The sequence below is a fragment of the Nerophis lumbriciformis genome, linkage group LG16, assembly GCF_033978685.3.
Source record: "Nerophis lumbriciformis linkage group LG16, RoL_Nlum_v2.1, whole genome shotgun sequence".
Taxonomy (NCBI): domain Eukaryota; kingdom Metazoa; phylum Chordata; class Actinopteri; order Syngnathiformes; family Syngnathidae; genus Nerophis; species Nerophis lumbriciformis.
Genome location: NC_084563.2, coordinates 5,139,135 through 5,165,792, shown reverse-complemented (window position 1 = coordinate 5,165,792; position 26,658 = coordinate 5,139,135). Strand labels below are relative to the sequence as shown.

Sequence of the window (26,658 nt, the reverse complement as noted above, 5' to 3'; positions counted from 1 at the left end):
TTGTTGTATGTGTTGTATGTAGAGCACATGGCTTAGCATGGTTGTATGTAGAGCACATTGTTGTATGTGTTGTATGTAGAGCACATTGTTGTATGTGTTGTATGTAGAGCACATTGTTGTATGTGTTGTATGTAGAGCACATGGCTTAGCATGGTTGTATGTAGAGCACATTGTTGTATGTGTTGTATGTGTTGTATGTAGAGCACATTGTTGTATGTGTTGTATGTAGAGCACATTGTTGTATGTAGAGCACATTGTTGTATGTGTTGTATGTAGAGCACATTGTTGTATGTGTTGTATGTAGACCACATTGTTGTATGTGTTGTATGTAGAGCACATGGCTTAGCATGGTTGTATGTAGAGCACATTGTTGTATGTGTTGTATGTAGAGCACATTGTTGTTTGTGTTGTATGTAGAGCACATTGTTGTATGTGTTGTATGTAGAGCACATTGTTGTTTGTGTTGTATGTAGAGCACATTGTTTTATGTAGAGAGCATTGTTGTTTGTGTTGTATGTAGAGCACATTGTTGTATGTAGAGAGCATTGTTGTATGTATAGCACATTGTTGTATGTGTTGTATGTGGAGCACATTGTTGTATGTGTTGTATGTAGAGCACATTGTTGTTTGTGTTGTATGTAGAGCACATTGTTGTATGTGTTGTATGTAGAGCACATTGTAGTATGTGTTGTATGTAGAGCACATTGTTGTATGTGTTGTATGTGGAGCACATTGTTGTATGTGTTGTATGTAGAGCACATTGTAGTATGTGTTGTATGTAGAGCACATTGTTGTATGTGTTGTATGTGGAGCACATTGTTGTATGTGTTGTATGTGGAGCACATTGTTGTACTAAAACATTTTGACAGTGTTTTGAGCGCCGTGTGTAATGTTCCATATTCCCAATGAACCATCAAAGTTTTGGTGTGGCTTGCTAGCGTCATTTATTGAACAGGCGTCAACTTGCAGTCCACATGTATCTGTTGTGTGTGACTGCCATCTACTGGTCGCACTTATCATGACACCATGTACCAAATCATATTGCTTCGAGGTCGGTAGACACGTAAGGCGCACTGTCGATTATTGAGAAAATGAACGGATTCTAAGTGCGCCTTATAGTCTGAAAAATACGGTAGTTAGGGACAAGCGGTAGAAAATGGAGCGATGGACAATTAATAATTAGAAATAGTTCACCTTGTATTGAAAGTGTGACTGTGATTTATTCAAATCTAATAGTGATTAAGACAACAAATGAAAATAGTAATAACAGTCATGATCAAGATTATAAATGTTTTACTATATTGTTTTAGCACAGTGGTTCTAAACCTGGGTGGGATGGAACCCTAGGGGTTTGGTGAGTCGGGCTCAGGGGTTCGGCGGAGGTCGAGACACACCCGACTCATCGTGTAAATACAAACTTCTCCCTATCGGCGTATTACGGATACGGCAACAGCTGACTGGTTTGCAGGTGTGTAGTTTGTTGTGAGTTTATGCACTGTGTTGGTTTTGTTCTTTGAACCAGGTGATGTTCATGCACGCTTCATTTTGTGCACCAGTAAAAAAACATGGTAACACTTTAGTATGGCAACATATTCACCATTAATTAGTTGCTTATTAACATGCAAATTAGTAACATATTGGCTCTTGACCTCCGGAAGAACTTTGAACATGTCACGAGGGAGGCACTGGACATTGAGTCCGAGTGGACGATATTCCGTGCCTCTATTTTCGTGGCGGCCGATCGGAGCTGTGGCCGCAAGGCGGTTGGTGCTTGTCGTGGCGGTAATCCTAGAACCCGCTGGTGTCCGTAAGGGATGCCGTCAAGCTGAAGAAAGAGTCCTATCGAGCTCTTTTGGCTCATAGGACTCCGGAGACAGCAGACAGGTACCGACAGGCCAAGCGATGTGCGGCTTCAGCGATCGCGGAGGCAAAGACTCGGACATGGGAGGAGTTCGGGGAAGCCATGGAAAACGACTTCCGGACGGCTTCGAAGCGATTCTGGACCACCATCCGCCGCCTCAGGAAGGGGAAGCAGTGCAATGTCAACACCGTGTATGGTGAGGATGGTGTTCTGCTGACCTCGACTGCGGATGTTGTGGATCGGTGGAGGGAATACTTCGAAGACCTCCTCAATCCTACCAGCACGTCTTCCTATGAGGAAGCAGGGCCTGGGGAATCTGTGGTGGGCTCTCCTATTTCTGGGGCTGAGGTTGCCCCGAGGTAGTTAAAAAGCTCCTCGGTGGCAAGGCCCCGGGGGTGGATGAGATCCGCCCAGAGTTCCTTAAGGCTCTGGATGTTGTGGGGCTGTCTTGGTTGACAAGACTCTGCAACATCGCGTGGACATCGGGGGCGGTACCTCTGGATTGGCAGACCAGGGTGGTGGTTCCTCTCTTTAAGAAGGGGAACCGGAGGGTGTGTTCCAACTATCGTGGGATCACACTCCTCAGCCTTCCCGGTAAGGTCTATTCAGGTGTACTGGAGAGGAGGCTACGCCGGATAGTCGAACCTCGGATTCAGAAGGGGCAGTGTGGTTTTCGTCCTGGTCGTGGAACTGTGGACCAGCTCTATACTCTCGGCAGGGTCCTTGAGGGTGCATGGGAGTTTGCCCAACCAGTCTACATGTGCTTTGTGGACTTGGAGAAGGCATTCGACCGTGTACCCCGGGAAGTCCTGTGGGGAGTGCTCAGAGAGTATGGGGTAACGGACTGTCTTATTGTGGCGGTCCACTCCCTGTATGATCAGTGTCAGAGCTTGGTCCGCATTGCTGGCAGTAAGTCGGACCCGTTTCCAGTGAGGGTTGGTCTCCGTCAGGGCTGCCCTTTGTCACCCATTCTGTTCATAACCTTTATGGACAGAATTTCTAGGCGCAGTCAAGGCGTTGAGGGTATCTGGTTTGGTGGCTGCAGGATTAGGTCTCTGCTTTTTGCAGATAATGTGGTCCTGATGGCTTCATCTGGCCAAGATCTTCAGCTCTTGCTGGATCGGTTCGCAGCCAAGTGTGAAGCGACTGGGATGGGAATCAGCACCTCCAAGTCCGAGTCCATGGTTCTCGCCCGGAAAAGGGTGGAGTGCCATCTCCGGGTTGGGTAGGAGATCTTGCCCCAAGTGGAGGAGTTCAAGTACCTCGGAGTCTTGTTCACGAGTGAGGGAAGAGTGGATGGTGAGATCGACAGGCGGATCGGTGCGGCGTCTTCAGTAATGCGGACGCTGTATCGATCTGTTGTGGTGAGGAAGGAGCTGAGCCGGAAGGCAAAGCTCTCGATTTACCGGTCGATCTACGTTCCCATCCTCACCTATGGTCATGAGCTTTGGGTCATGACCGAAAGGACAAGATCACGGGTACAAGCGGCCGAAATGAGTTTCCTCCGCCGGGTGGCGGGGCTCTCCCTTAGAGATAGGGTGAGAAGCTCTGTCATCCGGGGGGAGCTCAAAGTAAAGCCGCTGCTCCTCCACATGGAGAGGAGCCAGATGAGGTGGTTCGGGCATCTGGTCAGGATGCCACCCGAACGCCTCCCTAGGGAGGTGTTTCGGGCACGTCCGACCGGTAGGAGGCCACGGGGAAGACCCAGAACACGTTGGGAAGACTATGTCTCCCGGCTGGCCTGGGAACGCCTCGGGATCCCCCGGGAGGAGCTGGACGAAGTGGCTGGGGAGAGGGAAGTCTGGGCTTCCCTGCTTAGGCTGCTGCCCCCGCGACCCGACCTCGGATAAGCGGAAGAAGATGGATGGATGGATGGATGGCTCTTGACTAGTCATTATTAAGTACTTATTAATGCTTTATTCGGCAAGGCCTTATTATAACCCTAACCCTCTAACCCTCTAACCCTAACCAAATACCTCTAAATGAAGTCTTTGTTACTTAGAATATGTTCCCCATACTAAAGTGTTACCAAAAACATATAACTTTGTCTTGAATTTGAACAAAACAACATTTTATTTATCACTAAAGAAGGGTCGGGTGAATGCGCGTATGAAACTGGTGGTGTTCGGTACCTCCAACAAGGTTAAGAAGCACATGATTATTTCTGTAAATATGATGCCATTAATTGTAATGATGAATGATTCCGTTGACTCTGACTTGCTGTGTGCCAGTGCTGCCCCCGAGAGTCTGTCTGGCATCCGCATAATTCCAACCATAGAAGCTGAGCATCCAATGTCGCCAAAGGCAAACTAGTGTCACACCCATCCCCCGCTCCCGCCTCCCTTCCCCTGCTAATTGTGCTGGTTTCTCTCTTGGCCGACGTGTCCGCAGGAACCAGTTCTCCTCAGTCGCTGAAGAAGATCCTGTCTCTGTCGGAGGAGGCCAGCGAGAGGCATCGGAGGCATCCAGAGGACACGGCGTCTAACGCCTCCTCTCAGCTCTCCTCGCCGCCCACCTCCCCCCAAAGCTCGCCCAAGAAGGGTAATCCTCCACCAGTAATCCCTTTTTCCTCCTCCGTTCCACTCGTGCCTCCTAGTGGTTGATGTTGTGCACTGCACAATTCAAGCATCATTTTATTGCGTGAATATGTTGTAATGGGCAAATATGCATCAGTGCACATATTTTCTAACACAATTAGACCATTTTTTTAAACTATTCATATTTAATTGGGGCAGCGTAGCTCGGTTGGTAGAACCTGAGGGTTCCATGTTCGATCCCTGCTTCTGCCATCCTAGTCACTGCCGTTGTGTCCTTGGGCAAGACACTTCATTCACAATTTAACATAATGACTTGGATATGTTGATTGTTGTAAATTATATAGCGATTTTTTTTTTAAGTGTGTGTATATATATACATGTGTATATGTACATATACACATGCGCTATCTGTGAAGCGCTTTGAGTGTCTAGAAAAGCGCTATGTAAATCTAATACATTATTATTATTATTATACACACATATATACCGTATTTTCCGCACCATAAGGCGCCCTGGGTTATAAGCCGCGCCTTCAATGAACGGCATATTTCAAAACTTTGTCCACCTATAAGCCGCCCCGTGTTGTAAGCCGCATCTAACTGCGCTAAAGGAATGTCAAAAAAACAGTCAGATAGGTCAGTCAAACTTTAATAATATATTAAAACCAGCGTGATGTGGGCGCGCATGGAGTCGTATATCAACATGGACGAAGCTGCGTGAAAAAAGCCACCCGGCCTCTTCGCGTAAACTTAAACTTACCTTAACCACTCGCTCATCTTTTCTTCATCCATCCCTTCGAGTTAGCTTTTATGATGACGCCGGCTGGAAAGGTCTCTTTTGGCAAGGTCTTCCTTTTGAATATCACCATGGGTGGAAGTTTCTGGCCATTAGCATGGCAAGCTAGAACCACAGTGAAGGATGACTTCTCATTCCCTGTGGTGCGAATATTCACCGTACGTGCTCCCGTTGTATCCACAGTGCGGTTCACAGGAATATCAGTTGCTGTGAAATAGTAATCCGTGTGCGGATGGAGAGATTGCGTCTTTTCATGAACCGGATCCCTGTCGTTTAGTAGGAGCCATTTTGTGGTCTTTACAGATGTAAACACACAAAGGAAATAAAACGTACGGTAATATCCGCGCGCTTTTTCTTCTTCTACGCGGGCGGGTGGTTGCTTACAGTAGAAGAAGAAGCGCTTCCTGTTCTATGGGGGCGGGTGCTTACCTTGGCGGTTGCTTGCGTAGAAGAAGAAGCGCTTCCTGTTCTACCGGGAAAAAAGATGGCGGCTGTTTACCGTAGTTACGAGACCGAAACTTTATGAAAATGAATCTTAATATTTATCCATATATAAAGCGCACCGGGTTATAAGCCGCACTGTCAGCTTTTGAGAAAATTTGTGGTTTTTAGGTGCGCCTTATAGTGCGGAAAATACGGTGTATATATATATACATATATATATATATATATATATATATATATATATAAATATATATATTGTGCATATGTACTTTATACATATGCAATATATCCTATATATTTATGTATATGCTATATATATACTGTATATGTATGCAATATATGTATATTATAAATATGTATGCATACATGTTTACATACATACATATCAGTGTTTCCCCCAGAACATTTGTTAGTTAAGGTGGGGGAAGGGGGCGTCGCCCGGGACAGGCGGGCGGAGAAGGTGCTGGGTGGGTGTAAGGAACAGTGTAATTTGGCCTGTCGCCACCATCACGTCTACTACAGACTGTGGTGAAGTAGGCCGGCTTCGTCGCGTGAAGAAGTCTACAACTTTTGGTTGTGTTTTCCGCTCCATTTGCTGAATGGCGATATACGATATATATCTCGATATTTCTTCCGTAAAGTAAAAACAAAACAGTCCTAGTTACCTGAGATACTAAGTATGTCATTATTATGACTTACTAAGCCAAAATAATGACTTACAAAGTCAAATGAATGACTTACTGTAAGTAAGCGTTTGCAATAAGCGTTTGAAAAAAATAGTTAAAAGTGGAGCCACATGCTGACATATGCTCAACTCATCATGCTTAATTTATTACAGCATTTGGGAAGCCTGTAGTTGATTTTTATTATGTAAATGTTATATTTGTATCAACATGTGATGGCAGGGACCCTGCCATTCAAAACTAGGCTGCGACATTACTAATGATTAATGTAGCGTCAAGGGTTGGAATTGGGGGTTAAATCACCAAAAATGATTCCCAGGTGCGTCCACCGCTGCTGCTCACTGCTCCCCTCACCTGGGGTCAAATGCAGAGTATAATTTTGCCACATCTCGTGTAAGTGTGACAATCATTGGTACTTTAACTTTTAACTACAGCTGAAAAATTAGTACAATAGCAACAGGAGAGACTATTCATCCCTGAACACCATGGAGTTAATGTAGGCTTTATGATGCACTTACATTATTATTACTATCAGAGACAGCTTCAGGAAATTCTTCTTTTAACATAATGTCCTTTTTTGCTGCTTCAACACAGAAAAGGGTAACGTGAAATAACTTAGTTGTTAACTGTAGGTCAATAATGTTTGTCTTTCTCTCAGACAGACGGGGCTTTGCTGTCCGTAACACACACGCACGCACGCACGCACACTGCAAAATGAGCTAAGGAGAGACTATTCATCCCTGAACACCATGGAGTTAATGTAGGCTTTATGATGCACTTACATTATTATTACTATCAGAGACAGCTTCAGGAAATTCTTCTTTTAACATAATGTCCTTTTTTGCTGCTTCAACACAGAAAAGGGCAAAGTGAAATAACTTAGTTGTTAACTGTAGGTCAATAATGTTTGTCTTTCTCTCAGACAGACGGGGCTTTGCTGTCCGTAACACACACACACGCACGCACGCACACTGCAAAATGAGCAAACGTTACGCTAAAAGCTAATTAGCCTTCACCTCAAGGACTGCGAGCGAGCTGAGCTGCCGCTTATGCTTCTAGAAGGTCAACGGGCTCATAGTGATATTACTAGTAGTTGACTGGGAGGTGTTTATTATAATTTGGAGAAAGTCCGCAGCATTATGCTTACCTGCAAAACACTTAACTGCTCACCCGCGCCGTCTCTCCTCTCTGTCTGCCTGAGCACTGACTACATGCGCTCTGAATACTCACTGCTGATTGGCTGTTACATGTGCTCTGAATACGCACTGCTGATTGGCTGTTACCGCTCTGCGTATAACCAATCAGATGGTTGTGTGGGTGGGACAATGCTGGGTGCTGCAGAGACTTACTGGCAGAGGCAGAGGCACAACTAAGCGTAGCAGCTTGTTCGGACTTTAGTTTAGCACCAAATGATAATATAAATACATTTAATAAAGTCAAATACAAATAAGAGAAGTATCCTACACTTCTTTTTTGTAAAGTAAATGTGAACAGCCGATATGGGCATCTACAAACCCCGTTTCCATATGAGTTGGGAAATTGTGTTAGATGTAAATATAAACGGAATACAATGTTTGCAAATCCTTTTCAAGCCATATTCAGTTGAATATGCTACAAAGACAACATATTTGATGTTCAAACTCATACTTTATTTCTTTTTTGCAAATAATAATTAACTTAGAATTTCATGGCTGCAACACGTGCCAAAGTAGTTGGGAAAGGGCATGTTCACCACTGTGTTACATCACCTTTTCTTTTCACAGCACTCAATAAACGATTGGGAACTGAGGAAACTAATTGTTGAGGCTTTGAAAGTGGAATTCTTTCCCATTCTTGTTTTATGTAGAGCTTCAGTCGTTCAACAGTCCGGGGTCTCCGCTGTTGTATTTTACGCTTCATAATGCGCCACACATTTTCGATGGGAGACAGGTCTGGACTGCAGGCGGGCCAGGAATGTACCCGCACTCTTTTTTTACGAAGCCACGCTGTTGTAGCACGTGCTGAATGTGGCTTGGCATTGTCTTGCTGAAATAAGCAGGGGCGCCCATGGTAACGTTGCTTAGATGGCAACATATGTTGTTCCAAAACCTGTATGTACCTTTCAGCATTAATGGTGCCTTCACAGATGTGTAAGTTACCCATGCCTTTGGCACTAATACACCCCCATACCATCACAGATGCTGGCTTTTCAACTTTGTGTCGATAACAGTCTGGATGGTTCGCTTCCCCTTTGGTCCGGATGACACGATGTCGAATATTTCCAAAAACAATTTGAAATGTGGACTCGTCAGACCACAGAACACTTTTCCACTTAGCATGAGTCCATCTTAGATGATCTCGGGCCCAGAGAAGCCGGCGGCGTATCTGGGTGTTGTTGATAAATGGCTTTCGCTTTGCATAGCAGAGCTTTAACTTGCACTTGCAGATGTAGCGACCAACTGTATTTAGTGACAGTGGTTTTCTGAAGTGTTCCTGAGCCCATGTGGTGATATCCTTTAGAGATTGATGTCGGTTTTTGATACATTGCCGTCGAAGGGATTGAAGGTCACGGTCATTTAATGTTGGTTTCCGGCCATGCCGCTTACGTGCAGTGATTTCTCCAGATTCTCTGAACCTTTTGATGATATTATGGACCGTAGATGTTGAAATCCCTAAATTTCTTGCAATTGCACTTTGAGAAACATTGTTCTTAAACTGTTTGACTATTTGCTCACGCAGTTGTGGACAAAGGGGTGTACCTCGCACCATCCTTTCTTGTGAAAGACTGAGCATTTTTTGGGAAGCTGTTTTTATACCCAATCATGGCACCCACCTGTTCCCAATCAGCCTGCACACCTGTGGGATGTTCCAAATAAGTGTTTGATGAGCATTCCTCAACTTTATCAGTATTTATTGCCACCTTTCCCAACTTCTTTGTCACGTGTTGCTGCCATCAAATTCTAAAGTTTATGATTATTTTCAAAAAAAAAAAAAAAGTTTATCAGTTTGAACATCAAATATGTTGTCTTTGTAGCATATTCAACTGAATATGGCTTGAAAGTGATTTGCAAATCATTGTATTCCGTTTATATTTACATCTAACACAATTTCCCAACTCATATGGAAACGGGGTTTGTGCATCAACTATATGATTTGCCTGAGAAGCTGGACAGATCAAAAAATAAATAAATAAATAAAGACTTTAGTTTAGGTGGTGGCTCTTTGTTGTTAAGGCGGCCGCCTTAACAACAAAGCGCTGCGGGAAACCCTGCATATATAACATACATATTAGTGCTGGCAATTTATATTTTTTTTACATCAGATTATTCACATTTGAATTTGGATTCATCATCAATAAAGATAATAAATTAACCTATATATAATGTTTAAACATATACCGTATTTTCCGCACCATAAGGCGCCCTGGGTTATAAGCCGCGCCTTCAATGAACGGCATATTTCAAAACTTTGTCCACCTATAAGCCGCCCCGTGTTGTAAGCCGCATCTAACTGCGCTAAAGGAATGTCAAAAAAACAGTCAGATAGGTCAGTCAAACTTTAATAATATATTAAAAACCAGCGTGATGTGGGCGCCCATGGAGTCGTATATCAACATGGACGGAGCTGCGTGAAAAAAGCCACCCGGCCTCTTCGCGTAAACTTAAACTTCCCTTAACCACTCGCTCATCTTTTCTTCATCCATCCATCCCTTCGAGTTAGCTTTTATGATGACGCCGGCTGGAAAGGTCTCTTTTGGCAAGGTCTTCCTTTTGAATATCACCATGGGTGGAAGTTTCTGGCCATTAGCATGGCAAGCTAGAACCACAGTGAAGGATGACTTCTCATTCCCTGTGGTGCGAATATTCACCGTACGTGCTCCCGTTGTATCCACAGTGCGGTTCACAGGAATATCAAAAGTCAGTGGAACCTCGTCCATGTTGATAATGTTCTCTGGCCGGATCTTTTTTTCAGCTATCTTGTTTTTACAATATGCACGGAAAGTAGCCAGCTTTTCTTGAAAGTCTTTAGGCAGTTGCTGTGAAATAGTAGTCCGTGTGCGGATGGAGAGATTGCGTCTTTTCATGAACCGGAAACCTGTCGCTTAGTAGGAGCCATTTTGTGGTCTTTACAGATGTAAACACACAAAGGAAATGAAACGTAATATCCGCGCGCTTCTTCTTCTTCTACGCGGGCGGGTGGTTGCTTACAGTAGAAGAAGAAGCGCTTCCTGTTCTATGGGGGCGGGTGCTTACCTTGGCGGTTGCTTGCGTAGAAGAAGAAGCACTTCCTCTTCTACGGGGAAAAAAGATGGCGGCTGTTTACCGTAGTTGCGAGACCGAAACTTTATGAAAAAGAATCTTAATATTAATCCATATATAAAGCGCACCGGGTTATAAGCCGCACTGTCAGCTTTTGAGTAAATTTGTGGTTTTTAGGTGCGGCTAATAGTGCGGAAAATACGGTATGTATATCATTTTTAATCAATATTTGTATGCATTTTCTCTGAGTCAACTGCTCGTTCAATACATTTTTTTTTTTTAAAGATTTGGTGGCGATGGCATTGTTTAAATGACTCAAGGTTATTACACATGGATTTGAGATTAAGTGAGTGAGAGAGTTTCATTATTTTGAGTATTTGTATTTTGTTACTACGATGAAATGTGTCAGTTATCATTAAGAAGCAACGTTTAATTGTGCCGTGTGCGGCCCGCCCTTTCCAATTGCGGCAAAGAAAGGGAAAGTGTGGACCTGAGGCACGTCACGACGGGCCTGGTGTCTAAATCCTCCTGTCACCTGGTCCAGGTTACAACCGCATGGGCGACGCCTACTCGGACTCGGGTCACAGCGAGATCTCGTCGCGCTCCAGCCTGCTCAGCAACTTGTCCTTCGACATGGCCCACGACGAGAGGAGGCTGCGACACTCGGGCGGAGTCGGGGATTCGCACGTGGGAGCGCGGCTGGAACGACGAGCCACCACCGACCCTGACCAGTACAGCCTGGGGTGAGTCACGTTGCACCGGAACCTTCTAAGCAAAGGTGTCTTTTTTTCACTGAAAAATCAATACATGCAAAGGCCATTTTTGATGTTCATACCTGCCAACTACTCCGGTTTTCCCGTAATTCGTACGGTTTTCATCAACCTATTCCGGGTTGCAGTGATAAAAAATACGGTTTTTCATTAATTAAAAAAAAAAAAAAGGGTGAAAACTACGCGAATTGCACCTTGTGCAGACAAGATTTTTCGATCGGACACGGAGGAATTAGCGATGTAAAAGACCACGTTGGGACAAAAAAACACAAGTCTAATGCCGTTGCTAGCGATACAAGTGGAAAACTTTCAACGTTTTTCGTCGCCCAAACAGATTCTTTGGATGTGATAAATGCCGAAGTTTTATTTACGGAGGCAATAATTGAGCATGGATTTCCAATCGCACTGGCTGATCACATGGGACAGTTACATGTTTGTAATGCAACCTTTAAAAATCATTACGCGGTGATCCCAAAAATAAACTTTTCTTGCATGATAATGTCCAGAAAAACTCGCTTTATATTACTATAGAGTCCTTTTAACGAATGAGTTTGATGGTTTATCACAAACCTTAAATGAAAGAAGTCCTTTGTTCTCCTGCACCATGCATGCACTTTGGCCTTGCTTCGTGTTTGGTGCGCAATCCTGTCGGCTGTATTTCACAGCACGACATACTGTTAAAAGTGTTTATACTATTTGTGCTTTCAAGTCCAAGTTGAAGAAATCTTGTTAAATGTTGACAGCATAACTACCAAAATACAGAAGTATGTCCTTAATATTTTTGCAGTGCTATTTCTGTTGAAAAGTTCAAATGATTACATTAGAGATGTGATGTGCCACTTTTCAAGTGTCTGATGGCTTCAATTAATTTTCATTCATTTTTCATATTTTGAATTCTTTTGAAAGGCTTACAAAAAAACTACATTTGAATTGTAATTCCATGCTATTGACAGGACTATTAATTTTAATGAAGTTAGCTTACCATGTTTACAGTATGATAATTGTGATAGAAATGTGAATTTTAGGCACAGAATATTTTTTACAATTGAACAAGGCAGTAGATTATACAAGCTTGGACAGAAAGTTAATAATGACACCAATTTTTTTTTTAATGGAATTGTTTAGTACTGTTTTACCATTTGTTTACTGTAAAAAGTGTTTATACTTTCAATTAACAAATTGAAGTCTTGTGAAAGGTTGACAGGATAACTGGCATTAACTGTCAAAATCATTTCAAACTATTGAAGTTAGCTTACAGACTAAACATGTCAATCAACCCATATGATTTTTGCTGTAATATTTTTGTTTTGAAAAGTCACTGTGACTGATAGAAAAGTGATGGTTTTAGCAACATTTTAACCTGTCTGAATGCTAATAATCATTTTGCGTCGGGGGGCGAAGCCCTGAACCCTCCACCAGGACTTTGTCCTGGACCTACCGGGGCCTGCGGCCCTTGGACCCTGGCTACTAGGTTTTTCTGATTTCAAAAGTTGGCAGGTATGGATGTTTCATTTTCAAAAAAAAAAAGGGCTTCTCTCAAATCGGAAAGGTCCGTCAAAAAAAAAAAGTAATAAATTATTCAATGCTTAAATAACTGTATCAACTTCAGGTCTATTTGTCGATATACATTTATTATTAGTTTTTATGTTTTTTGCCCATTTTTTCCCCAAACTTTAGTTTTTTATAGCAAAGGCACTAATTATGCAATATTTTTCCATCCATCCATTTGTGTCCCTCTTGGGGTGGCGGGGTGTGCTGGAGCCTACCCCAGCTGCACAGGGTACATTTTAACATTGGAATATTTGATTCGAAGTAATTGGAGCCTTCATCATTTCACAAAAACATTTATTTAATTTTATTGTTACTTTTTGAGCAGTTGAGTTTTAAAAATGAAAATCCAACTAAAGATCTTGGGCAACCTAAAGGGCCCCACTCATAAAAGTGTTAAAAATAAGTCATAGATTTTTTTTTACCGTCAAGGCTTACATTTTTAGATTAACTTCAGATCTGTCGATTAGAAGTTTATTGTGCTTTCATATTTTGATGCTCTTTTTAATCAAAGAAAAGGTAGTTTGTTTATATGGCAAATACAACCCATGCAACATTTTTAATTCATTTCATTACTTGGCCAATAATTCATAACATTGATTCTGATTCATCATCGTTTTTTGTGCAATAACAGTTTGAAGAAAAAAGCGCGGCAAGCGATTCATAGTCAGCATTGCAACTTTTTCTCATGACATTCACCTGTTTGCTCTTTTATTACACTTTTTTTTTAAGAGTATTTTTAGAACAGGGATGTCAAATTTCATTATTAATTATATCAATTGTTTTAAGTAGACTGTCCATTTTACAGTAAAAACTTTACATTTACAACGTTTTACTGTAATATATAGTATTTTTTTAATTTGACACAACATTTTACGGTAAATAGAAAAACAGTACCACTGTTTTTTTGGGGGGGGGGTTTACACATACTTGCCAACCTTCAGACCTCCGATTTCGGGAGGTAGGGGGTGGAGAGGGGGGGCGTGGTCGAGGGTGGGGGGGGGGGGGGGGGGGCGTTGTTGGCGTGTTTAAGAGAGGAGGAGTATATTTACAGCTAGAATTCACCAAGTCAAGTATTTCATATATATATATATATATATATATATATATATATATATATATATATATAGCTAAAATTCACTGAAAGTCAAGTATTTCATATATATATATAAATGAAATACTTGAGTATTTTTTATATATATATAAATATATATATATATATGTAAGAAATACTCAAGTATTTCATTTATATATGTATATATATATATATATATATATATATATGAAATACTTGACTTTCAGTGAATTTTAGCTATATATATATATGTATTTTATTATATATATATATATATATATATATATATATACAGGTAAAAGCCAGTAAATTAGAATATTTTGAAAAACTTGATTTATTTCAGTAATTGCATTCAAAAGGTGTAACTTGTACATTATATTTATTCATTGCACACAGACTGATGCATTCAAATGTTTATTTCATTTAATTTTGATGATTTGAAGTGGCAACAAATGAAAATCCAAAATTCCGTGTGTCACAAAATTAGAATATTACTTAAGGCTAATACAAAAAAGGGATTTTTAGAAATGTTGGCCAACTGAAAAGTATGAAAATGAAAAATATGAGCATGTACAATACTCAATACTTGGTTGGAGCTCCTTTTGCCTCAATTACTGCGTTAATGCGGCGTGGCATGGAGTCGATGAGTTTCTGGCACTGCTCAGGTGTTATGAGAGCCCAGGTTGCTCTGATAGTGGCCTTCAACTCTTCTGCGTTTTTGGGTCTGGCATTCTGCATCTTCCTTTTCACAATACCCCACAGATTTTCTATGGGGCTAAGGTCAAGGGAGTTGGCGGGCCAATTTAGAACAGAAATACCATGGTCCGTAAACCAGGCACGGGTAGATTTTGCGCTGTGTGCAGGCGCCAAGTCCTGTTGGAACTTGAAATCTCCATCTCCATAGAGCAGGTCAGCAGCAGGAAGCATGAAGTGCTCTAAAACTTGCTGGTAGACGGCTGCGTTGACCCTGGATCTCAGGAAACAGAGTGGACCGACACCAGCAGATGACATGGCACCCCAAACCATCACCCAACCATGCAAATTTTGCATTTCCTTCGGAAATCGAGGTCCCAGAGTCTGGAGGAAGACAGGAGAGGCACAGGATCCACGTTGCCTGAAGTCTAGTGTAAAGTTTCCACCATCAGTGATGGTTTGGGGTGCCATGTCATCTGCTGGTGTCGGTCAATATGGCTGGTGTCGGTCAAAATGGCAATATTCTGGCGATACTATGCCACGCCTGTAGGCGGCAGCCAGTTAAGTGTCATGACTTGGTCCTGGGGTTTAGTTTTTCTAGAATGCAACGGAAAGTTGGCTCACGCTAACAACGCCAGCTTCATTGCATTACGATAACACAAATATGCATGAAAACACTCCTCCAGACATCACACATGGGTAAGTAAGAATTGTTTTAGTTATATTGTAAAAAATGAAGAATCCGGAGGAGTAAAAACGTCTAAAAGACGGAGCAGCACTTTTTCCTCTGCTTAAACGCATGAAGTGGAAGGACACTGCAGTGAGCGGACTCGTCCAAAAGATGGCGCCATAGCACAAACAACAACACACCTTCTAAGTGTCTTTGCTGGGTTTTTTCCTAAACTGTTTGCTTTATGGCCGTCAGCAATGAAAAATCCACAAAGTATTTGCATTGTTTCTAAGCCACTGGGTTCCAACAAAGTAGCAGCTAATAGTCCAAAATAGTACCAAAATGTATTTCCATACTTTTTGGTACTTTGCGATACTTTTCTAAATAAAGGGGAGCACAAAAAATGGCATTATTGGCTTTATTTGAACAAAAAATCTTAGTGTACATGAAACATATGTTTATTATTAAATAGTGAACATACTAGACAACTTGTCTTTTAGTAGTAAGTAAACAAACAAAGACTCCCAATTAGTCTATGCAGTAACATATTGTGTCATTTATACACCTATTATTTTATACACATTATGAGGGACAAACTGTAAAAAAAAATGGGTTATTAATCCACTTCTTCATTTACTGTTAATATCTGCTTATTTTCTGTTTGAACATGTTCTATCTACACTTCTGTTCAAATGTAATAATCACTTATTCTTCTCTTCTTTGATACTTGACATTAGTTTTGGATGATACCACACATTTAGGTATGGATGTGATACCAAGTAGTTCCAGGATCATACATTGGTATCATTCAAAGTCCAAATGTGTCCAGGGACATATTTACTGAGAGAATATTACAAGTATCGTTCCTGGCACCTCTTCTCACCATCCAAACCTAATTAAGACCCAATGTGTGTGTATTTGCAAAGATACAAATCCATGGTGGATTCGGTGTGTTATGTTTTATTTCGATACTTTCGATACTTTTCTAAATAAAGGGGGCCACAGAAAATGTCATTATTGTCTTTATTTGAACAAAATGTTAGTGTACATGAAACATATGTTTATTATTGTCATTTAGTCCTTAAATAAAATAGTGAACATACTAGACAACTTGTCTTTTAGTAGTAAGTAAACAAACAAAGACTCCTAATTACCGTATTTTCCGCACCATAAGCCGCCCCGTGTTATAAGCCGCATCTAACTGCGCTAAAGGAATGTCAAAAAAACAGTCAGATAGGTCAGTCAAACTTTAATAATATATTAAAAACCAGCGTGATGTGGGCGCGCATGGAGTCGTATATCAACATGGACGGAGCTGCGTGAAAAAAGCCACCCGGCCTCTTCGCGTAAACTTACCTTAACCACTCGCTCATCTTTTCTTCATCCATCCATCCCTTCGAGTTAGCTTTTATGATGACGCCGGCTGGAAAGGTCTCTTTTGGCAAGGTCTTCCTTTTGAATATCACCATGGGTGGAAGTTTCTGGCCATTAGCATGGCAAGCTAGAACCACAGTGAAGGATGACTTCTCATTCCCTGTGGTGCGAATATTCACCGTACGTGCTCCCGTTGTATCCACAGTGCGGTTCACAGGAATATCAAAAGTCAGTGGAACCTCGTCCATGTTGATAATGTTCTCTGGCCGGATCTTTTTTTCAGCTATCTTGTTTTTACAATATGCACGGAAAGTAGCCAGCTTTTCTTGAAAGTCTTTAGGCAGTTGCTGTGAAATAGTAGTCCGTGTGCGGATGGAGAGATTGCGTCTTTTCATGAACCGGAAACCTGTCGCTTAGTAGGAGCCATTTTGTGGTCTTTACAGATGTAAACACACAAAGGAAATGAAACGTAATATCCGCGCGCTTTTTCTTCTTCTACGCGGGCGGGTGGTTGCTTACAGTAGAAGAAGAAGCGCTTCCTGTTCTATGGGGGCGGGTGCTTACCTTGGCGGTTGCTTACCATAGAAGAAGAAGCACTTCCTCTTCTACGGGGAAAAAAGATGGCGGCTGTTTACCGTAGTTGCGAGACCGAAACTTTAGGAAAATGAATCTTAATATTAATCCATATATAAAGCGCACCGGGTTATAAGCCGCACTGTCAGCTTTTGAGTAAATTTGTGGGTTTTAGGTGCGGCTAATAGTGCGGAAAATACGGTAGTCTATGCAGTAACATATTGTGTCATTTATACACCTATTATTTTATACACATTATGAGGGACAAACTGTAAAAAATGGGTTATTAATCTACTTGTTCATTTACTGTTAATATCTGCTTATTTTCTGTTTGAACATGTTCTATCTACACTTCTGTTCAAATGTAATAATCACTTATTCTTCTCTTCTTTCATACTTGACATTAGTTTTGGATGATACCACACATTTAGGTATGGATCTGATACCAAGTAGTTCCAGGATCATACATTGGTATCATTCAAAGTCCAGGGACGTATTTACTGAATTTATAAACATAATGGGAATTTTTTTTTAAACGAAAGGATACTTCCTGGTTGAAAGCAAAAAGAAATACGCTCCTGTACTTGGTATCATTACAGTGGATGTCAGGTGTGGATCCACCCATGTTTACACTGGTGAGCTACTGTAGTGAAGCATGTTTAGCTATTCCTTGTAAGAATTGTACCTTATTTGTCGCCATGGAGACGAGGATTAGTGATTTAGAAGTAGCTAAAACACTGTGGATGGATGTTAGCCGCTAACTAGCTCGCCATGTCTTAAAGTGTCAGTGTTATAACTTCACCTTTATCTTGACTTTTTTGCACCAAAATCTCCCTTTTCTGTCTACACACTGTGTCTGCTTGTAAGTACTCTGTGTGTGTGCGCTGCCCAACATGCTCCTCCGCTCTTAAAACCAGCAATGCCACGACGTGGCGAAGGGGAGGGGGACCGGTACTTTTTAGAGGCGGTATAGTACGGAATGTGATTCATTAGTATCGCGGTACTAGACTGATACTGGTTCTAGTCCAAAATGTATGGTATGATACATTTTGATGCCACAGATGTGCACCTAACAGCAAGTGTGTTCAATGTTTTGCAGTTTTTCCTCACTTAATAGACAATATTTCCATGCACGACAAGAAGATAAACGGGTGTTCACGTTTCAGGTCTTACTCATCGATGCAGGACTGTCGGGGAATTTACGCCGGCTGCCCCACGGTGCTCTCCTCCCCCAGCTCTGAAGAGCTGACCCAGGATCAGGGCGACCGGGTCTCCCTGGACGCCGCCGACAGCGGCAGAGGCTCGTGGACGTCGTGCTCGTCCGGCTCCCACGACAACATCCAGACCATGCAGCAGGGCCGCAGCTGGGAGACGCTGGCCTTCGGAGGGGGGCTCCCCCCCGAGGCCCTACTCGGGGGACCCGCCGCGTTGTGGGCCGCCCAGGCTCGGGGGAGCTGGGCTTCGGCCAGCTCGTCCTCGTCCTCGGCCGCCTACTGGGGGGAGGACTCCGAGGGGGACACGGGCACCATCAAGAGGAGGGGCGGCAAGGACGTCAACGCCGACCCGGAGACGAGTAGCATCACGTCCACCGGGTCGGAGGAGGCCAAGCAGACCGGCCGGCCGTCCCCGTCGCCCGTCCCCGCCGGCTGCAAAGGTCTGGTCTGTGAGTAACACCTCCCTCTCGTGGCTGTCGTCGGTACTGCGCTCTGACGTATTCAACTCCATTGTTCTCCGTCGTGTCCTTGCAGCCCGGAAAGAGGGGCGCTACCGCGAGCCGCCCCCCACCCCGCCCGGCTACACGGCCCTGACCATCTCCGACCTCGCCGACGGCCAGCACGCGCCCTCGCCGGCCCCCGCGTCCACCCCCGCCAACAGCGCCGCCACCACCGCCACCACCACCACGGCGCCGTCGCGCCGGCCGCCCGACTACACCACGGCGCTGCAGCGCTCGCGCATGGTGACGCAGTCGCCCGACTCCCAAGCCCACCAGCAGGCGGCCAAGCAGAGGGGGGGCTGCGGGGGCCCTCAGCCCGCCGAGGAGCACGGGGCCGAGGAAGAGGAGGGTGAGTCCTTGTCTCACAAACTTGTCGCTCTGAGGAAGCCGAGGGCGCAGCGTGCACCCCAGACCCCCCGACCATGACAGAGGGGGGAGGTCTAAAAAAGCAGCCCCCCCCCCCCCAAAAAAAATGGCAGGTAAAGACTAATTTATCCGATAGCCCCTCCCCCTTTTCTTAAGGCATGGACACACTTGGACTGAGACCACGCCCACTATGACACTTCATGCATGCTAGCAGAAGCTCAACAACACAGAACCCCCCCACTCTCCTTTCCTAACTTAGTCCAACCATCAAGGTAGACCACTACAATGTATACACCACTTTGTCAGACATGCATCAAGGTAGACCACTACAATGTATACACCACTTTGTCTCATGATTGGAATCCATTTGTGGCCAAGACATGCTCACGTGCATCAAATGTCCAACTTATTCATTCAATCATTCATGACTTATGAACAATTACCCTATTTTCCGGACTATAGAGCCACACCGGTATGTAAGCCACACCGGTATGTAAGCCACACCGGTATGTAAGCCGCACCGGACTATAAGCCGCAGATGTATACGTTGTGAAATGAGTTATTCACGCACAAATATTTTGTAAATGTTTATTTGCATACCTTAACTGTTTCCAAACTGTGTCTGTAACAAGGCAGTAAAACGGCCGATCAAACAAAACAGAAGCCACGGTCATGGACCCACGAGCTGCAGAAGCTAGCTCTCCAATCAGCCAAACGGACTCGATAACTCCACGCTGACGTTTTGGTGAATTTAGTGAGTTATTTGTGAAAGTGGAACAATACAGAAAGAATGCCATTGGAAGTTATTACTAACACACACTCGTAAACCTGTTAGCATGTTAGTTAATGCTAATATAATCATTACATTACGATAGCACGCACAAATATGCATGAAAACACATGAGACGGTTTAGTGAAGTCAATTATATTTATATAGCACTTTTTCTCAAAGCGCTTTACATAGTGAAAGCCAATATCTAAGTTCCATTTAAAGCAGTGTGGGTGTGGCACTGGGAGCAGGTGGGTCAAGTGTCTTGCCCAAGGACACAACGGCACTGACTAGGATGGCAGAAGCGGGGATCGAACCTGGAACCCTCAAGTTGCTGGCACGGCCGCTCTACCAACCAAGCTATACCGCCCCAGTTTAGTAAGTACCAGTTTAGTAAGTACCGCCCCAGTTTAGTAAGTACCAGTTTAGTAAGTACCGCCCCAGTTTAGTAAGTACCAGTTTAGTAAGTACCGCCCCAGTTTAGTAAGTACCAGTTTAGTAAGTACCGACCCAGTTTAGAAAGTACCAGTTTAGTAAGTACCGCCCCAGTTTAGTAAGTACCGCCCCAGTTTAGTAAGTACCAGTTTAGTAAGTACCACCCCAGTTTAGTAAGTACCACCCCAGTTTAGTAAGTACCAGTTTAGTAAGTACCAGTTTAGTAAGTACCAGTTTAGTAAGTACCGCCCCAGTTTAGAAAGTACCAGTTTAGTAAGTACCGCCCCAGTTTAGTAAGTACCGCCCCAGTTTAGTAAGTACCGCCCCAGTTTAGTAAGTACCAGTTTAGTAAGTACCAGTTTAGTAAGTACCGCCCCAGTTTAGAAAGTACCAGTTTAGTAAGTACCGCCCCAGTTTAGTAAGTACCGCCCCAGTTTAGTAAGTACCAGTTTAGTAAGTACCGCCCCAGTTTAGTAAGTACCAGTTTAGTAAGTACCGCCCCAGTTTAGAAAGTACCAGTTTAGTATGTACCGCCCCAGTTTAGAAAGTACCAGTTTAGTAAGTACCGCCCCAGTTTAGTAAGTACCGCCCCAGTTTAGTAAGTACCAGTTTAGTAAGTACTGCCCCAGTTTAGTAAGTACCAGTTTAGTAAGTACCGCCCCAGTTTAGTAAGTACTAGTTTACTAAGTACCGCCCCAGTTTAGTAAGTACCAATTTAGTAAGTACCGCCCCAGTTTAGTAAGTACCGCCCCAGTTTAGAAAGTACCAGTTTAGTAAGTACCGCCCCAGTTTAGTAAGTACCGCCCCAGTTTAGTAAGTACCAGTTTAGTAAGTACCGCCCCAGTTTAGTAAGTACCAGTTTAGTAAGTACCGCCCCAGTTTAGAAAGTACCAGTTTAGTAAGTACCGCCCCAGTTTAGAAAGTACCAGTTTAGTAAGTACCGCCCCAGTTTAGTAAGTACCGCCCCAGTTTAGTAAGTACCAGTTTAGTAAGTACTGCCCCAGTTTAGTAAGTACCAGTTTAGTAAGTACCAGTTTAGTAAGTACCGCCCCAGTTTAGTAAGTACTAGTTTACTAAGTACCGCCCCAGTTTAGTAAGTACCAATTTAGTAAGTACCGCCCCAGTTTAGTAAGTACCGCCCCAGTTTAGTAAGCACCAGTTAAGTAAGTACCACCCCAGTTTAGTAAGTACCACCCCAGTTTAGTAAGTACCAGTTTAGTAAGTACCGCCCCAGTTTAGTAAGTACCAGTTTAGTAAGTACCGCCCCAGTTTAGTAAGTACCAGTTTAGTAAGTTCCGCCCCAGTTTAGTAAGTACCAGTTTAGTAAGTACCGCCCCAGTTTAGTAAGTACCACCCCAGTTTAGTAAGTACCAGTTTGGTAAGTACCAGTTTAGTAAGTTCCACCCCAGTTTAGTAAGTACCAGTTTAGTAAGTACCACCCCAGTTTAGTAAGTACCAGTTTAGTAAGTACCAGTTTAGTAAGTACCGCCCCAGTTGAGTAAATACCAGTTTAGTAATTACCGCCCCAGTTTAGTAAGTACCGCCCCAGTTTAGTAAGTACCAGTTTAGTAAGTACCGCCCCAGTTTAGTAAGTACCAGTTTAGTAAGTACCGCCCCAGTTTAGTAAGTACCAGTTTATTAAGTACCGCCCCAGTTTAGTAAGTACCAGTTTAGTAAGTACCGCCCTAGTTTAGAAAGTACCAGTTTAGTAAGTACCGCCCCAGTTTAGTAAGTACTAGTTTACTAAGTACCGCCCCAGTTTAGTAAGTACCAGTTTAGTAAGTACCGCCCCAGTTTAGTAAGTACCAGTTTAGTAAGTACCGCCCTAGTTTAGTAAGTACCAGTTTAGTAAGTACCGCCCCAGTTTAGTAAGTACTAGTTTACTAAGTACCGCCCCAGTTTAGTAAGTACCAGTTTAGTAAGTACCGCCCCAGTTTAGTAAGTACCAGTTTAGTAAGTACCGCCCCAGTTTAGTAAGTACCAGTTTAGTAAGTACCGCCCCAGTTTAGTAAGTACCAGTTTAGTAAGTACCGCCCCAGTTTAGTAAGTACCAGTTTAGTAAGTACCGCCCCAGTTTAGTAAGTACCAGTTTAGTAAGTACTAGTTTAGTAAGTACCGCCCCAGTTTAGTAAGTACCAGTTTAGTAAGTACCGCCCCAGTTTAGTAAGTACCAGTTTAGTAAGTACCGCCCCAGTTGAGTAAATACCAGTTTAGTAATTACCGCCCCAGTTTAGTAAGTACCGCCCCAGTTTAGTAAGTACCAGTTTGGTAAGTACCAGTTTAGTAAGTTCCACCCCAGTTTAGTAAGTACCAGTTTAGTAAGTACCACCCCAGTTTAGTAAGTACCAGTTTAGTAAGTACCAGTTTAGTAAGTACCGGCCCAGTTTAGTAAGTACCAGTTTAGTAAGTACCGCCCTAGTTTAGTAAGTATTGCCCTAGTTTAGTAAGTACCAGTTTAGTAAGTACCGCCCCAGTTTAGTAAGTACTAGTTTACTAAGTACCGCCCCAGTTTAGTAAGTACCAGTTTAGTAAGTACCAGTTTAGTAAGTTCCGCCCCAGTTTAGTAAGTACCAGTTTAGTAAGTACTGCCCTAGTTTAGTAAGTACCAGTTTAGTAAGTACCACCCCAGTTTAGTAAGTACCAGTTTAGTAAGTACCGCCCCAGTGTAGTAAGTACCAGTTTAGTAAGTACCGCCCCAGTTTAGTAAGTACCAGTTTAGTAAGTACCGCCCTAGTTTAGTAAGTACCAGTTTAGTAAGTACCGCCCCAGTTTAGTAAGTACCAGTTTAGTAAGTACCGCCCCAGTTTAGTAAGTACCAGTTTAGTAAGTACCAGTTTAGTAAGTAAGAATAGTTTTAGTTGTATTTGAAAACTTCCAAAGGTTGCTTGGAGCGATGAAGGAAGAATCCATGCGAGTAGAAAAGGCTCCGGACAGATCGGTGCTTATACTTCCTGGTAGAAAGCAAAAGAGGGCACAAACACTGACACACCTTTTCAGGTGACTTGTTGTCTTTACTGAAAGCTAGTTGCGGTACGGCCGTCGGCAAAGAAAAAAATCCATAACTTAGTCACACCCTTTTTGAAGCCGCAGGGTGCAAAGCGTAGGGAGAAAAAAAAGTAGCGGCTTATAGTCCGGAATTGACGGTAGTCAAGTCTCACTACCAGGACGGCTTTCCAAATGATCTTGCTCAAATTTGACCTGCATGTTTGTTTTGTGAAGCTGTGTGAGAAATCTCAAGACAACGCGTGGTTGTAAACACAGCAGGGGGGCGCGTGTTCCCACTCAACTCTGTGTCCTCCGTCTCTCCGCAGACCACGAGCAGGTGTCGGCGGTGTGAGGCGCCGCGCCCGGGCTGGACGGACGGACGGACGGACGAGTGGGCGGGGCTTAGAGAAGGACACGTGCCTGATTGGTGGACTCCTCCTCCTCTTCCTCCTGCCTTAAAGCATCATGGGGGGGTTGGGCGGCCCTGCATGCAAAAAATCCAACATATACTGTGAAGAAGAAGAAGAAGAAGAAGAAGAAGAAAAGGTCAAACGCTCGGCACTTTGGATTAGTATGAACACACAAGACTCACACGTGAAGGTTTCCAAGCAGTGGATGTGATGTTTGCACTCCTTGTTCGCCACTCAAGTGTTTCAACCCAGTATTAGCACACACACACACACACACACACACACACACACACACACACACACACACACACACACACACACATTCTTGTATTTCTTACCTTCTTGAGACCTCCGAAAAATGCCCCCCTCTAGTATTACAAACCCCGTTTCCATATGAGTTGGGAAATGGTGTTGGATGTAAATATAAACGGAATATTTGCTAATCCTTTTCAAGCCATATTCAATTGAATATGCTACAAAGACAACATATTTCATGTTTTTTTGCAAATAATAATTAACTTAGAATTTCATGGCTGCAACACGTGCCAAAGTAGTTGGGAAAGGGCATGTTCACCACTGTGTTACATGGCCTTTCCTTTTAACAACACTCAGTAAACGTTTGGGAACTGAGGAGACACATTTTTGAAGCTTTGAAAGTGGAATTCTTTCCCATTCTTGCTTGATGTACAGCTTAAGTTGTTCAACAGTCCGGGGGTCTCCGTTGTGCTATTTTAGGCTTCACACATTTTCAATGGGAGACAGGTCTGGACTGCAGGTGGGCCAGGAAAGTACCCGCACTCTTTTACTATGAAGCCACGTTGATGTAACACCTGGCTTGCTGAAATAAGCAGGGGCGTCCATGGTAACGTTGCTTGTATGGCAACATATGTTGCTCCAAAACCTGTATGTACCTTTCAGCATTAATGGTGCCTTCACAGATGTGTAAGTTACCCATGTCTTGGCCACTAATACACCCCCATACCATCACACATGCTGCCTTTTACACTTTGCGCCTATAACAATCCGGATGGTTCTTTTCCTCTTTCCACGACGTCCACAGTTTCCAAAAACAATTTGAAATGTGGACTCGTCAGACCACAGAACACTTTCCCACTTTGTATCAGTCCATCTTAGATGAGCTCAGGCCCCAGCGAAGCCGACGGCGTTTCTGGGTGTTGTTGATAAACGGTTTTCGCCTTGCATAGGAGAGTTTTAACTTGCACTTACAGATGTAGCGACCAACTGTAGTTACTGACAGTGGGTTTCTGAAGTGTTCCTGAGCCCATGTGGTGATATCCTTTACACACTGACGTCGCTTGTTGATGCAGTACAGCCTGAGGGATGGAAGGTCACGGGCTTAGCCGCTTACGTGCAGGGATTTCTCCAGATTCTCTGAACCCTTTGATGATATTACGGAGCGTAGATGGTGAAATCCCTAAATTCCTTGCAATAGCTGGTTGAGAAAGGTTTTTCTTAAACTGTTCAACAATTTGCTCAGGCATTTGTTGACAAAGAGGTGACGCTCGCCCCATCCTTGTTTGTGAATGACTGAGCATTTACTTTTATACCCAATCATGGCACCCACCTGTTCCCAATTAGCCTGCACACCTGTGGGATGTTCCAAATAAGTGTTTGATGAGCATTCCTCAACTTTATCACTCTTTTTTGCCACCTTTGTCACGTGTTGCTGGCATCAAATTCTAAAGTTAATTATTATTTGCAAAAAAAAAAAAAAATGTTTATGAGTTTGAACATGAAATATGTTGTCTTTGTAGCATATTCAACTGAATATGGCTTGAAAAGGATTTGCAAATATTCCGTTTATATTTGCATCTAACACCATTTCCCAACTCATATGGAAACGGGGTTTGTATTTTGCTCAACACAAGTCGAAATGTTCCAAGGAAAACTGAACATTTGTGCAATATTTTGATAAAAGTTGGAATTTTGCTCAAATTAACAGTCGCCAATGTACAAGAAAAGCTTCACATTTTGGCAATTTTGATGAAAAGGGTCGTCATTTTACTCCACCAAAGTCACAATTTTATAAGAAAACTTTGAACATTCTGGCAATATTATAATGACAATTGGAATTTTTACTCGGTCAAATTATGACAAAACATCATTTTTGCTGAAAAAAGTGTCACTATTTAACAAAAACATTGTGCTAAAAGTCTGAACTGTATAAGACAAATGTCACCTGAAAAGTAATACTTTTACATAAAGAAGTTATCATTTTACCAGAAAGTGTTGCGATATTACAGAAAGAATACCAGGAATTATCTCCAATTTTATAAGAAAAAAGTTGACAGATTGTGAGGAAAAGACTGCTTTTAGTTCTTTTTTCTTGGTTTGGAATTTTTTGTTTTTAATTTCCATTATTTACTTAAAGTTATTACAGTATGTCTCTCTATACACACATATATATTATATAAATATATATATGTATTTTTTTTTTTAAATTAATTTTGGCCAAAGGGGACACATTTCAATTTCTTACAGACACTTGTTATTTCATATGTTGACCAGAGGGGGAGCACTTTTAAAAACCGACACAGTCAATTTGAAAAATCCCTCCTTTTTGGGATCACCCTCATTTTGATAGATATCACCACCAAATGACATCTGTATTTTGTAACGTGCTTAAGGCCGCTGACAAGGAGTCGGGGGACCACAGACGGCCCCTGTGCCGCACTGTGGGCACCCCAGCTGTAGCAG

At 42.9% G+C, this 26,658-nt stretch overlaps 1 protein-coding gene across 10 annotated transcripts in view; it reads left to right on the top strand.

Moving 5' to 3' along the window:
• rapgef2b (Rap guanine nucleotide exchange factor 2b) overlaps window positions 1-24,385 on the top strand; it is a 473,745-nt gene extending 449,360 nt beyond the window's left edge. For 4 of the 10 annotated variants that reach the window (XM_061976532.1, XM_061976528.1, XM_061976536.1 and 1 more), the window contains 4 exons: window positions 4,253-4,402; window positions 11,103-11,301; window positions 18,428-18,924; window positions 19,010-20,455. In XM_061976532.1, the coding sequence (XP_061832516.1) occupies window positions 4,253-4,402; window positions 11,103-11,301; window positions 18,428-18,924; window positions 19,010-19,401 (1,238 nt within the window). In that variant the 3' untranslated portion in view covers window positions 19,402-20,455. Of the gene's footprint in view, window positions 1-4,252; window positions 4,403-11,102; window positions 11,302-18,427; window positions 18,925-19,009; window positions 20,456-23,856 lie in introns of those variants that run through there. The other 6 variants (XM_061976534.1, XM_061976531.1, XM_061976529.1 and 3 more) reach the window with 4 other exon arrangements.
• Window positions 24,386-26,658: the final 2,273 nt, after the last annotated feature.